Source organism: Festucalex cinctus, chromosome 13, assembly GCF_051991245.1.
Source record: "Festucalex cinctus isolate MCC-2025b chromosome 13, RoL_Fcin_1.0, whole genome shotgun sequence".
Lineage (NCBI taxonomy): Eukaryota > Metazoa > Chordata > Actinopteri > Syngnathiformes > Syngnathidae > Festucalex > Festucalex cinctus.
Window position 1 is genome coordinate 690,519 of NC_135423.1, and position 12,572 is coordinate 703,090.

Here is a 12,572-nt window from a genome sequence, read left to right on the forward strand (position 1 = left end):
AGAAAAATGTCCCGTCATGATAACATTCTAAAAAGTAAGAGACTCAAGTCGTATTGTTTCTTGGTTTGGCGGGGGAAAAAAAAGCCTCATTGACTGACATGAAAACCACTGAAGTGATATTTGACATTATTATTTTCCAGCAGATTCTACTTTTTTTCCGCATCATAGTCCAACTCGTGAAAATCCCCAAAACGCAGACACAAATAAGTCCTGAACTATTTATTCACATCGAGAGCCGTGGAACAGAACGTGGCTAGACGAGAAACAACGAGAGTTGCACAGAGGAACAGAGGTAATAATCTGACAAAAACACACCCTCCTCAGACAGGCTTATATAGACAGCGAATCGATCTGATTGGTTGTGGCTAGACATGTGGGTAACAGGGCTGACGTGGAATTATCTGATTGGCTGTTGACCAAGTCAAGAGATTAACGATTCTTGACATCACATCGCGTCTTACCGGTTGAAACTGAATGCTGGTTACAAAGCAGACACTTGACCTCGCGGTCATGACTAAAGATAACTCTTACATGACCCCTAGTCATGACAGTAAGCATTGCATGACCCTAGTGATGACATATGCCTGTCATTTACTATAATGGAAATAATTTTTTGTAATAAAAATGTATTATTAAAAAAAAAAAAAAAAAAAAAAAACATGTAAAGGGACATAATCCTAAAAAAAATAATAATCTTTATTCGGTTTGAGCAGGTATGGAGTATGAAAAACAGACACAAATATTGCTTTATAGCAGTTTGTCTGTGTACTTTTGTCTGTTTACCTGTACATCATGAACACCAACCTGCGGGACAAAGCTCACCTTTGCCATGATGTCAGCGTACGACATGTAGAGGTGGTCGACGTCAAGTTTTCTGCAACAGGAACAACAACAGTCAAATGAGTCTCGGTACAAAGAAGAAGAAAGTGAAGAAAAGCCCCGAGACGCTCTTACGTTTTCTCCGTGAGAGCCGTTCGGCTGAAATGCAGAATGAGCTGATGAAGCGGGTCGGGTTTGGTCTCCGTCTCTTCTTCTTCCTCCTCCTCTTCCTCCAGGGCTTTCTATTAAAAGTACATACAGCTTAACCTTTACATACTGTTCATTTTCCATGCATACAAATGAAGAATATCCTCATAAGAAAAGTTTCAGGATTCCCACCAGTATACACAAACTTTGTCTAACTTTTGCCCCTCCCTCCCCCAAAAAAGATGTAATCATTTGAAATATTTTCATGTTTGACTAGTCTGGGTCACTTTCGGAAAAGTCATCTCATTTTAGGGTGAAATAAACATTTCCTTTTATTTTAAATAAAATATTAAATAAATAAAATAAATGTTAAATCTATTTTAATTACATTTTTTATTTTAATTATTCATTTTTGTTAATTAATAATAATAATAATAATAATAATAGATTAATAAATTTATTAATATTATTAACTTTATTTATTTTTAATTATTAAATTAAATTAAATTACATTTGAATTTATTTGTAATAAATTTTAAAAATATTTATTTAAAAAAAAAAAAAAACAGTATGTAAAGATGAATGACAAGAAAATGCAAAAGGATAAATATTTTCGTGCGGAGAAGACAAACCGATAAGTCGTCAATCATCTTGTCTTCAAAGGAGTATCCCTCCGTCTCCAACCAGTTGCGCTTGTACGCGTCCAGAAACATGTTGGTGGCTCGGTGCCTGCGGGAGGATGTTAGCATCATATCATCACACATCAAACTTTATGAGTCCAGCGAGCCTTTACCAGCCACACTCATTTCCAAGAATCCCACTCAAAATATTACCGGCAATTAGACATATGTGTGCCCTGGGATGCCTTGTGATTTATTTATTTTAAATTGCAAAAAAAAAAGTCATACTGTTACCATAACAATCAAATTCCCACCTTTTAGAGAAGAAAGCTGTACTGTTATGAGAGCAAAATCTGATGTATTATGGGTAATCCTTACGTGGGGATATTGTAGAGGGGCGTCATCCGGAAACAGGCCACCACGGCCCTCCGCCGCTGTTTGGACAGCAGCTTGTGCCACACCATCTTCTTGGACTTGAAGGGATGCTCCGTCTACAGTACAAAAAACAACGACTGTCGCGATATTGTGCAGATGCAACAAAATAGGTCGGGGGTCACGTTTGTGTTTATGAATGAAATATACGACAAAATGAATCAACTATACTAAGACACATCTGCAGCTGGATTTGTATTGCTTGTACTCACCACTTCAATGTGGTAGAGGACCGCGGAAACCTCTTGGACCCTTTTGACCACCTTCTCGGGGTCCTCGGCATCTTCGGCTTTTCCGGACATCTCCTTGTACAGAGACATTTGCCAGCGCATGGCCGGGTCCTCCACCTAAAAGCCACACATGTGCATCGTGTATTTATTTTGATTGGGATTCAGCACGTTGGGTCAAGATTGACCAGGAAATGACTTAGCAGGTTATCAGTCGAGCTGTGGTGATAAAATCATACAAATTTTACCGTATTACCAACATTTTCTATGCAAGCAACTTTGCCCTGTCGGGGCTAAATATTATATTCTGCATTTTTGTCCTGTTGTTTGTTACATCTCGGCTGGATTACTGTAAATCACTTTACTTTGGAATCAGCCAGTCCTCCCTCCAGCGTCTCCAGCTTGTCCAAAATGCTGCTGCTCGTCTCCTTAACTGGTGCCCGTAAGAGGGAACATACTGAATAACCGCTTATCCTGGCTGCCCGTGAAATTTAGACTCCATTTTAAGATTCTTGTATTTGTTTTTAAATGGTCTTGCCCCACCTTATCTGGCACCCCTTCGCACTTGTCCGGTGCCTCAGGTCAGCAGACCCGACAAAATCGGAGGTACCGAAGGCAAAGCGGAGGCTTAGAGGGGATGGAACCTTGCCGGTAAAAAAAAACAACAACTTATATTCTCACTTCAAAATGTTTGCTTTGTTCTTGTTTTTGTTACCTTATCCTTTACTGCACAACCGATTTCTGTTTCAAGTGCTTTATAAATAAAGTTGAGTTGTTGTTTTGTTTTTTTTAAGCAAGGTTTTGCAGTAAATGAGGTTGTGTATAAACAGCAACGGACTTACTTTGCCTTGGAGATGAAGATTGTTGTGTAAAAATTCCCTCACTTCTTCATCGGTGTCTTTCTACAGGAGAGAGCAAAGTTTTCATTTCATGTCATTCTGTCAAGCAGTGATTTGAAACGATTCCCCCGTCGTGGCCTGCAGGTGTGAGCGTACCAGCGAGTATCTGATCTTGGCCAGGTTGATGAGCTCCTGGTCGGCGGGTGAGCACATGTTGAGGCCGATGGGAAGCATCTTCTTCAGCGCCGCCACGATGAGCGAGGTCTGCACCGAGTAGCGATCGCCCCGACGCTTCTTTTTGGTACGTTCCTGCTCGGAGCCTCCGGACTGCAGCGGGCAGATGGAAAAACGGTCACGACACATTCGGCTCACCCGAGACGCTTTTCAGTCACGTCATACCAAAAATTTCAAAGGGAATCAATAATGAAAGGTGACGTAAGATCTACGATGTTTATATTATTGATTTCAAAATTGGAATTCGGTAACTGAGCAATCACAGCGATTAAAAGTGGGAAACACATCAGCTGGGTGACACTGCCCTCTCATGGATTATCCGTGCAATGCATGTGTCAGATTATATACATCAGGGTTTTAATGGGAAAAAATATATTCTACTCGTAAAATAGAGAGCTCAATATGACTTGTATGTAATATGATACGTTTGGCTTTGTTTAATAATAAAACATACTCATTAACTCTGACTGCCAAAAACGTTTAATAACGATTCGTAAAATCACGAAGTATGTTGCCATAAACGTTAAATGACGTCAACTACGTTTTTTTTTTTTAATCAATGGGCAGTGCAACATCTAAGTGCAGCGCTGACTGGTCAATGGGTTGTGAAATCAAAACACCCACTAATTATGACCAGCAGAGGGCAGCATTGTATCTCTTTTCAATGGGCTGCCGGTGTATGGAATCACAAAAATTGTTTGTGTTATCTTATGCTGACACTCCAAATGGTTCAAGAACAGCTTCAACAATTTAGCCGTTTTTCGTCAAAATGGCCGAAAAATCTTATTTGATCTTTCATTATTGATTTGTCAAATATGCAACCGGGAAGTCGACCGAAAAGGTTCGAATGCATACGTCGCCAAATAAGTGCAAAGGCTTGACAATGGAACAAAAGCAGCGTTTGCAATGTGATGGCCACATTCACAATCATGCAGCGTGGCACCGCATGCGCACAAAAACCACATCGGCAAGAAACGGAAAAGTTGTTCCTCAGACATACGCAAGTACGCGTTCTTGTCCACCAAAACTTCTGACGGGCTCGTTTGAACCCACGCACACAATGCAGCCTCACCGTCAGTCATGCACACATGGAGAGCATCTGGAAAGAATTCACGCCGCTTAAACGGCAAATCCACATTTGACTCAGAAACCCTGGCCCAAAAATCTGCGTATAATTGACGGCAATTGTTTTTAAGGTATATATCATTATTTTACCGATCCGGACCACTTAATAATATATTTTCCTCCATGCGGCCCCTGAGCTAATATGAGTTTGACCCCCCTGCTGTAAAGACAACTTGTGGAAAAAGTGAAGCGCTGTGACTACTTTCCGGATGCGCCGCCCACACAAGATGCTGCTGACTTTGGCCTCCTGTCCTGAGACTTGTGCCTTTCCTTTCCTTTCCTTTCGTTTCATTTGCCAAGGACAGGAGCGTCTCGTCTCGTCTTCAAGCCACCAAGGGACAAACACGTGATGACATCATCAGTGGTCGAACGTTTTTAATAGTGTCAATGAATTAGATGTTGTCGTCCAGTTAGTAAGTGCGATGGAGGCCGACGCTAGCTTTTTTTGTAATCTATCTACCTATCCATTGGTGACAGCAGAGGAAGATGAGGTTGTGGCTTTTCCGTGCAAATACAACAAGGGTGTCCCAAAAAATAAAAAAAATCCAAGATCAGAACAACCCCCTTTGATCTACCTACAGGCAATCGTTTTTTTTATTAATCAAACCAAAGCGGGACGATATGGCGCTCGGCTGCAGGCGCACGCGCTTGAAAAGGACGAGCGACTTGCTAAGCCGGGCGCCATGACACCCGTCAGGCCACTACAATCAATCGACAACAGCACAGAGATTTCGTCGCGCCACCGCAGACCCGCTGCTCGCTCACGCACACGCACGCACACACACGCATGCTGACCAGGGCGCAACAAGGGTCAAAACTAATCAAATTGAGATTTTTCTTTCCCTCAATATTGTGAATTAATATGTGATTACTTTTGTCAAGGTCCTCTTCCCATGTATTGTTTGACAAACATAAGCAATAAATGAGTTCACGACCTGTTATGCGTCTGTTAGGTGCTGATGCAACAAGTGTCTGTTTACAAAACGTGATGCTCGTGATGTTTAGGCGGGAGTTTCCGTGTTGATGTAGCTTGCCAATCAAGACTATGCAACTAATGATTATTTGAATAATGCCTTCATCTTTCCATGATTTTGTCGAGTCATCGATCAGTCGGATTAAAAAAAAAAAAAAAAAATGCTTTACTTTCCATTGATTATTGAAAAACGGAGCACTTCAATTTCACTTTGCTAGTGAAGAAAATGCAAAAATGTAAATTTATTATGATTGTGTCGCAAAAAAATGTAGATTGTTTAAAAAGTAAAAGTAGCTGTTTGCAAACGATTTTTGAAAAAAAAAAAATCACAATCAGTCTGCTTTAATGGCGGTCTAAAGAAATTGGAGAATATTTACTGTCGATGAATATTTACACAATGAATGAATTAGCAAAAATGATCAATTAATTTGCTAATTGATTAGATGTTATTACACCTCTAATACTTTGTACTGTGTCATACTGTGTTTGCATTTTGTTTTTGTTTAGTTTTGGATTAAAAAAAATATATATATATATTAGGGGGGTCATTTTTTTTTTTTTTTTTTAAACGCACGATTAATGAGCGCCCCTTACTTGGAAAGCCAGTGACAACGCAGCAGACACCTCCATGTCAAAATTTAGCATCAATAAATGTAATCATAATAATAATAATAATGTATCTATTTGTGGGGACTGAGCTCGAGTTGCATTTTATAATGTTAAAAATGTGCAGAATTTCACAAGTGACTCCATGTTGAAAATGAGATAACTCTTGATATGAAAAGAAAAATGCACCGAGCTGTCACCAACGTCTTACAAATGCAATTACGCCATCTAGTGGCAGAAATATGACCTCATCACAATTCAATATCACACTAACAAAAAATATATTTCATTATATATTCAGGACGGATAAAAAAAATGGGAGTTAGCTACTGGATCATGCGATAAATTGCTATTACATTTTAATCGCCCGACACCCCCAATTTAAATACAAATTTAGAGCTAGTGTGTGTGTGTGTGTGTGCGAGCACGCGATGGGGTCTGCGTGGTAACAAGTGTGGCGTTCCACGGCGTGAAGCTCGACGACAAGCCTGGCCCAAACCCGGTGGGGGGGGGGGGCGGTGCCCATGCGGTCAGCCCAGCCCAGCCCAGCCCAGCGCTCGTGCACAAACACAGTCTAACCTCTCCGTCTCCGGCCTAGCGGCCCGCCGTCCGACCCCGACCCAGGACACAAGGAAGAGAGCACAGTTAGCCACACGCCGCCGTCTGTCCATCCGTCCGTCCTTCCGCCACCACAAAGTGCCTCTCAACAACGCTGCTGCGAGTTTGGCATGTTAAATGGTGTGAAAGGCGACCGCGTCTCACGAGTGACAGCGCGTCCGGAAAAACGGGGAAAAAAAACAAAAAAAACAAAAAAACGCCCTTATTCCAAAATGTAGTGAATCTATTAAAAAAAAAAAAAAAAATGAGGATGAATAAAGGTTTTTTTTGTGTTAAAGCACTATGTTGATGTTGAGTTGAGGAGTTTCTTAACATATATTGCTTTGCTGCCATCTTGTGGCGGGATAGACCAATTATCGACCGGGCCATTTTTGAAATCTGATCTTTTGAAACATTTTACAAACAAAAAGGCCAAATGAGCTCCAATCGCATGCATTTGTCACTCAGTGAGATGATGGCAACTTTTCATTTATGCTCGATTTTAATTTCCATTTTATAAAGAAACAGGAATTCCCTACACTATTTAAAAAAAAACATTAAATAAATAAATAAATATGTTGAAATTTTAGAAAACTTTATTTGCAGTAGAAATCTTTAGGGATCTATTTACTTGCTTTTTATTTATTTTTTTAATTTAGCTTAACAAACGCTAATGACCCTGGAAAATCTGCAATTTTTGTTATATTTTTTTAAACAAATCTGTCAATATAGTTATTATTATTATTATTATTATTTAAAGAAAATAAACAAATATTTTCATTTATGGATCTATTTAAATTTCCACATTATAAAAAAAAAGGAACTCCCTACACTTTATTTAAAAAAAAATATATGTTGAAATTTTAGAAAACTTTATTTACAGTAGAAATCTTTCAGGATCTATTTACTTGCTTTTTAAAATTTTTTATAATTAAGAAATAAAAAATAAAAAATACATAATAATAATAGTAATACATATTTTTATATTTTTTTATTAATTTTTATTGTTTTTAAGAAAACTTTTATTATTATTTGTATTATTATTATTAATCAATAATTTGTATTATTATATTAATAACAACCCTGGAACCTTTTGTTATAATTTTTTAAACAAATCTGTTAATACACTTTAAAAGAATTTTTTTTTTTTCTATTTTACTGCAAATGAATATCGGCTTGAAATATCGGTTATCGGCCTCCTTGACTACTAATAATCTGTATTTTTATCGGCCTTAAAAAAAAAAATATCTGTCTATCACTAATCTTGTGGCTTCTTTAAGAAATTACAACGCATTATTGAGAAGGTCGTCGATCAATGGAAAAAAACTTGTTTTCATGTTATCATTATGTGGTGTGTGTAATTTTGAGGGGGAAAAAAAAAGAACAAGAGAATGAATTCCGTTTTGGAAGAAGAGCGTAACGGAACAAAAACGTGCAAAAAAGAGAATCGGTGTGAATATTTTCCGGACGCACTGTCGACTCGATAAGGTCGCGAGCGCGACAAAATCTGATTTGATTATTCATAGATGGAAAAGACGCACATCGCTGACGTGAGAACGTTTTTGCAACGTGTTGCAGCATGTGCAAAAATGTTAGTCAGTTGATCAGAGATTAGTTCCTTCATGTGTTACAGCATACGGAGTGATGACGACATGTCTTCTTTATCATTTTGAACACCTCAAATGTACCATATTGACATCATATTTAATGTTCAATGCACCTCTGCCACTAATCATCAATGACCATATTTCCATTCGGAAATCGGAACATAAATCCATATTCCATAAAAAAAAAAAATGGATTTGTGCTATTTTTGGATTTGTGACAAAAAAATAAAAAAAAATCTGTATGTTGGTGCGTTGACATCTGTGCGTGCGTGTGCGCGTCCTCTCTCACCTTGCTCATCTTGCTCTTACTGTCAGCGGTGAGGAAGGACATGTTGTTGATCTCGTTCATCACCACAAAGTTTTGCTCCTCGCGCTTGAAATTCTGCAGAGAAAATCGCACGCGCGCACGAGCGCACGAGCACGCACACACGTGACAGCAGTGGCCAAGTACAAATACTTTGTTACTGGACTTTTAAAATCAGGGGGGTCCAAACTTTTTCATTTGAGGGCCACATGCAGAAAATCCGAAAGGCCACATCATGTTATGAAGAGAAATTGTGTTTAGTCTGAAAAATTGTACAAATAATTGATTTGTGCTTTTGCATATTCAGAAAAATGATATGGGATATAAATTTATAGGTGTTAATAGTTTTGAAATTTTTCATTTTAGTTAGTGTATTAGTTTTCAGGGTGGTTCTGTTATTTTTTTTTTATTAGTTTTTAGTCTTTAAAAAATGCTTAGTTTTAGTTTAGTTTGTTAGTTTCAGTATTAGTATTATTATTTTTTTTAAATGTGTATTACTTGTTTGCAATATTTTAAAAAACCAGCATGGGAGCGACGTCATCTTTTGGTGCTTTTCTATTGGCTGTTGCTAGATGACGTCACTTTGGTGTGACATACTTTCAAACGGCATTATTCCATAAAAATCACATTTCAAATCATCCCCAAAGGCTCACGAATTCAATTAATTACCAAAGACGAAAACGCTATAATTATATATTTAGTTAGTTTTGTAAACATAAAATGTAGTTTCAGTTAGTTTTCGTTTTTTAACTCATTTGCTCCCAATAACGTGTAAATCTGCTTATTTTTTTAATGTTTTAAGTGTCCCAAAGACATATTTATACGTTTTTTTTGTTTGTTTTTTAATTTCTGCTAGAGCATACAGAAGGCTTTGATGCAGCCTCTCAACTGCAAAGAACGGTTGCAGAAATGGTAGTTATTACACAAACGGCCAGCAGGTGGCAGCAGAGCAAAAGGAGATCAACCAGGGCCATCTAGAAAAAGAGCTAAAAAATGACTTACAATTTGAAATCGATTTGTGAAAACTGATGAAACTTAGCTCTCTTCTAATGCTAATTGCTGCAAAACGGAAACAGATAGAAACATCCTTTTTTTTCCTAATGAAAGAAGAGACTTTAACCTTTCTTTTGATAGCTTCCATGTTTTTATTCCAATAGAACACAATATTTTGTGGGCCTTGGAAAATCAGTCAGAATCCAGTAAAACAGCCGGGAGCGAACGGGATTGCGAAATGTGAAAATGGCGGTGAGTGAATGAGTTAAAAAGCATTTTTGTTTTCATTTTATTTTGGTAACAATAAGTTTTAGTTTTTTCCTTAGTTTTAGTGAACTAAAATAACCTTTAATGGCATCTGTTTTTTGACACCCTCCCTTCTTACTTTGACCATCTCCAAACATTTTTTTTTATGTTTATTTGAACTTTGTCAAATGCCATTTTTAGCATATGTCGCGGGCCACTGAAAAATGGACGGCGGGCCGCAAATGGCCCGCGGGCCCTAGTTTGGACACCCCTGACTTAACCGATGGATTTCAGCAATTTGTGAGAAGAGAAGAATGAAAAGGGGGAGGGCAAAACTCACGTGAGATTTGGACCAGAAAATGAAGACCTCGCCCACCATCCTGAAGAGCTCCTCCGCGTCGGGATCGGGACACGTCAGCCATCTTGCCCTGCGGACGGACGGACGGACGAGGTCACAAATCTCCCGAATAAGTTGCCGGGCGTCTCGCGGACGTGCCTGTTGTTGTCGACGTAGCGGATGAGCAACGGGTAAAGGGCGTAGAGGTCGCGGCAGAGCACGGCGAACTCGTCCCGGATGGTTCCGTTCTCGCTGTCCACCTCCATCTTGCCTTCCATGCGCAGGTGCTCCTCCTCGGCCACCACCTTGCCCGAGCGCTTCTTCAGCTTCTCCATGGTGGGGATGAAGTGCGACTTGAGCATCTCCGGCTTGGCCCGGCTCACGATGGGCTGAGCGAACACTGCGCGCCAAAACGCGCCACCAAAACGTTTCAGGGTGGAAGTCGAGCTAAAACGTTTTCGTGGCCATAATAATAATGTCGGCTAAACGTGACAATCTGATTAATATGACATTCGTGTGAAGGAAAAATCCAGACGTTTTTATCCATCTCAAGGGGCGGGCTCTTTTTTTTTTTTCTTTTTAAATTATAATAAGGTAAATATAAATATAACATATATAATAAATATAACAATAAATAAATAAGGTTATTACACCAGAGATTGAATTCATAATAATAATAATAATAATAATAATAATAAAATAAAGAATAAAAATTCAATCAATCAATAAATAAGGTTATTACACCAGAGATTGAATTAATAATAATAAAAATAAAATAAAAAATAAAAATTCAATCAATCAATAAATAAGGTTATTACACCAGAGATTGAATTAATAATAATAAAAATAAAATAAAAAATAAAAATTCAATCAATCAATAAATAAGGCTATTACACTGGAGATTGAATTAATAATAATAATAATAATAATAATAATAAAATCAATCATTAAATAAGGTTATTACACCAGAGATTGAATGAAATAAATTAAAATACAGCAAAGTGTATATTTGTGAAGAGCACGCTACCCCCAATTTTAATTTGAATGATTTAACAAACAAAAGTAGCACATTTAGTAGCATTAGCATTTCGTGTATTGTATTGGTTGCAATATGTTTCCCAAACAGCAATATCAGATAAATATTGATGAACGGCCACGGCATTTTAGGGCTGTTAACGCTCCCACTGACCCGCCAGCCGCTTCATCCAAGACGCCTCGTCGATGCCCAGATTGTTGACCACAATCTTCATGATGCTCCCCAGGAGCTGGTTGAGGTGCTCGGAGGTGACGGAGGTGCAGATCTGGCCCTCCAGCTCGGGGAAGTTCTCCAGGCCCCTCTCCCACCAGCGCGGCAGGTAATTGCACAGCATGGGCAGCGTGATCTCGATCACGTCCGGCATTTCCGTGTAACGCGCCCCCGACTCCGCCAGGTCGTGGATCTCCTTCATCAGCACGTCCAGCTCGGGGATGTCGGGGCACAGCTCCTCCACTTGGCTGGGAAGGCCCAAAACTGGGGAAAAAAAAACAAAAAAAAAAACGTTCACAAGGGGTTTTATTGTTTGTTTGTTGGTTTTTTTGCCACACTGTCTTTTACAGCAAACTTTATCATTTGAGGACCACATACAGAAAATCCAAAGGATGCAAGGGCCACATCACGTTATGAAGAGAAATTGTGTTTAGTCCTAAAAATTGTACAAATAATTGATTTGTGCTTATGCATATTTAGAAAAATGATACGGTATATAAACAATTGACTTTATTTGTGACTCTCCGCAAATTAGGTTTAAATGTCGACCACGTCTTCGAAAGTGATGATGATGATGATGATGATGATGATGATGATGATGCGTCGTCATTCGACTCACTGCTTCGTTCCCGGGGAGTCTTGGTGGTGTAAACGGAAAATGCGTTGAACTCGTTCAGCTCCGGCTCGAGGAAGGCGACCGGCATCGCAGCCGCCAGGTGGGCCAAACACTCGCCAAGAGCGGGACGCTGTCTGCGCCGGGGGGACGAGGACGAGAGAGAGAGAGAGAGAGGACGATAAGGGCGGCTCAAGATTAGATTGAAGAGGGAGGGCAGAAGAGCAGCTAGAAAAAAAAAAAAAAAGGGAGGAAAAGAGGCGGAGGAGGTAGGAAAAGGAAAGAAGGGATGTCGAGAGTGGGTAGAAAGAGGAAAGAGGTGGAAGAGGATGAAAAAGAGAAGGAGAAGGAAGAAGAGAAAGAGGCGGGATGGTCGGAGGAAAGAGGAGGAGTGAAGATGGCGCCTCCCACTCACTTTTCCACGTGCGGCGTCTTGACCGTGCCCAACGAGTAGATGCTGCACATGATCCGATAACACGAGATTTGCAAGTCGTCCACTGAGGGGAAGGAAAGACAAAAGTGGCACCATGCGATACGATACGATACGATTCGGGGTACAAGGCTCACGATAAGGATTAGCTGACGATATGCCAATTAGGGCTGTAAC

The 12,572-nt window shown here is 39.4% G+C and overlaps 1 protein-coding gene across 17 annotated transcripts in view; it reads right to left on the reverse strand.

Annotated features, from left to right (window-relative positions):
• The window catches only part of ryr1b (ryanodine receptor 1b (skeletal)), a 94,228-nt gene that overhangs the window by 24,930 nt on the left and 56,726 nt on the right, over positions 1 to 12,572 (reverse strand). For 12 of the 17 annotated variants that reach the window (XM_077494286.1, XM_077494285.1, XM_077494276.1 and 9 more), the window contains 14 exons: positions 12,381 to 12,462; positions 11,972 to 12,102; positions 11,296 to 11,616; positions 10,266 to 10,506; positions 10,110 to 10,197; positions 8,516 to 8,608; positions 6,602 to 6,616; positions 3,241 to 3,411; positions 3,088 to 3,147; positions 2,231 to 2,365; positions 1,965 to 2,077; positions 1,599 to 1,695; positions 955 to 1,061; positions 823 to 874 (listed from right to left, as the gene is read on the reverse strand). In XM_077494286.1, the coding sequence (XP_077350412.1) occupies positions 823 to 874; positions 955 to 1,061; positions 1,599 to 1,695; positions 1,965 to 2,077; positions 2,231 to 2,365; positions 3,088 to 3,147; positions 3,241 to 3,411; positions 6,602 to 6,616; positions 8,516 to 8,608; positions 10,110 to 10,197; positions 10,266 to 10,506; positions 11,296 to 11,616; positions 11,972 to 12,102; positions 12,381 to 12,462 (1,706 nt within the window). The remainder of the gene's footprint in view (positions 1 to 822; positions 875 to 954; positions 1,062 to 1,598; positions 1,696 to 1,964; positions 2,078 to 2,230; positions 2,366 to 3,087; positions 3,148 to 3,240; positions 3,412 to 6,601; positions 6,617 to 8,515; positions 8,609 to 10,109; positions 10,198 to 10,265; positions 10,507 to 11,295; positions 11,617 to 11,971; positions 12,103 to 12,380; positions 12,463 to 12,572) is intronic. The other 5 variants (XM_077494279.1, XM_077494273.1, XM_077494289.1 and 2 more) reach the window with 1 other exon arrangement.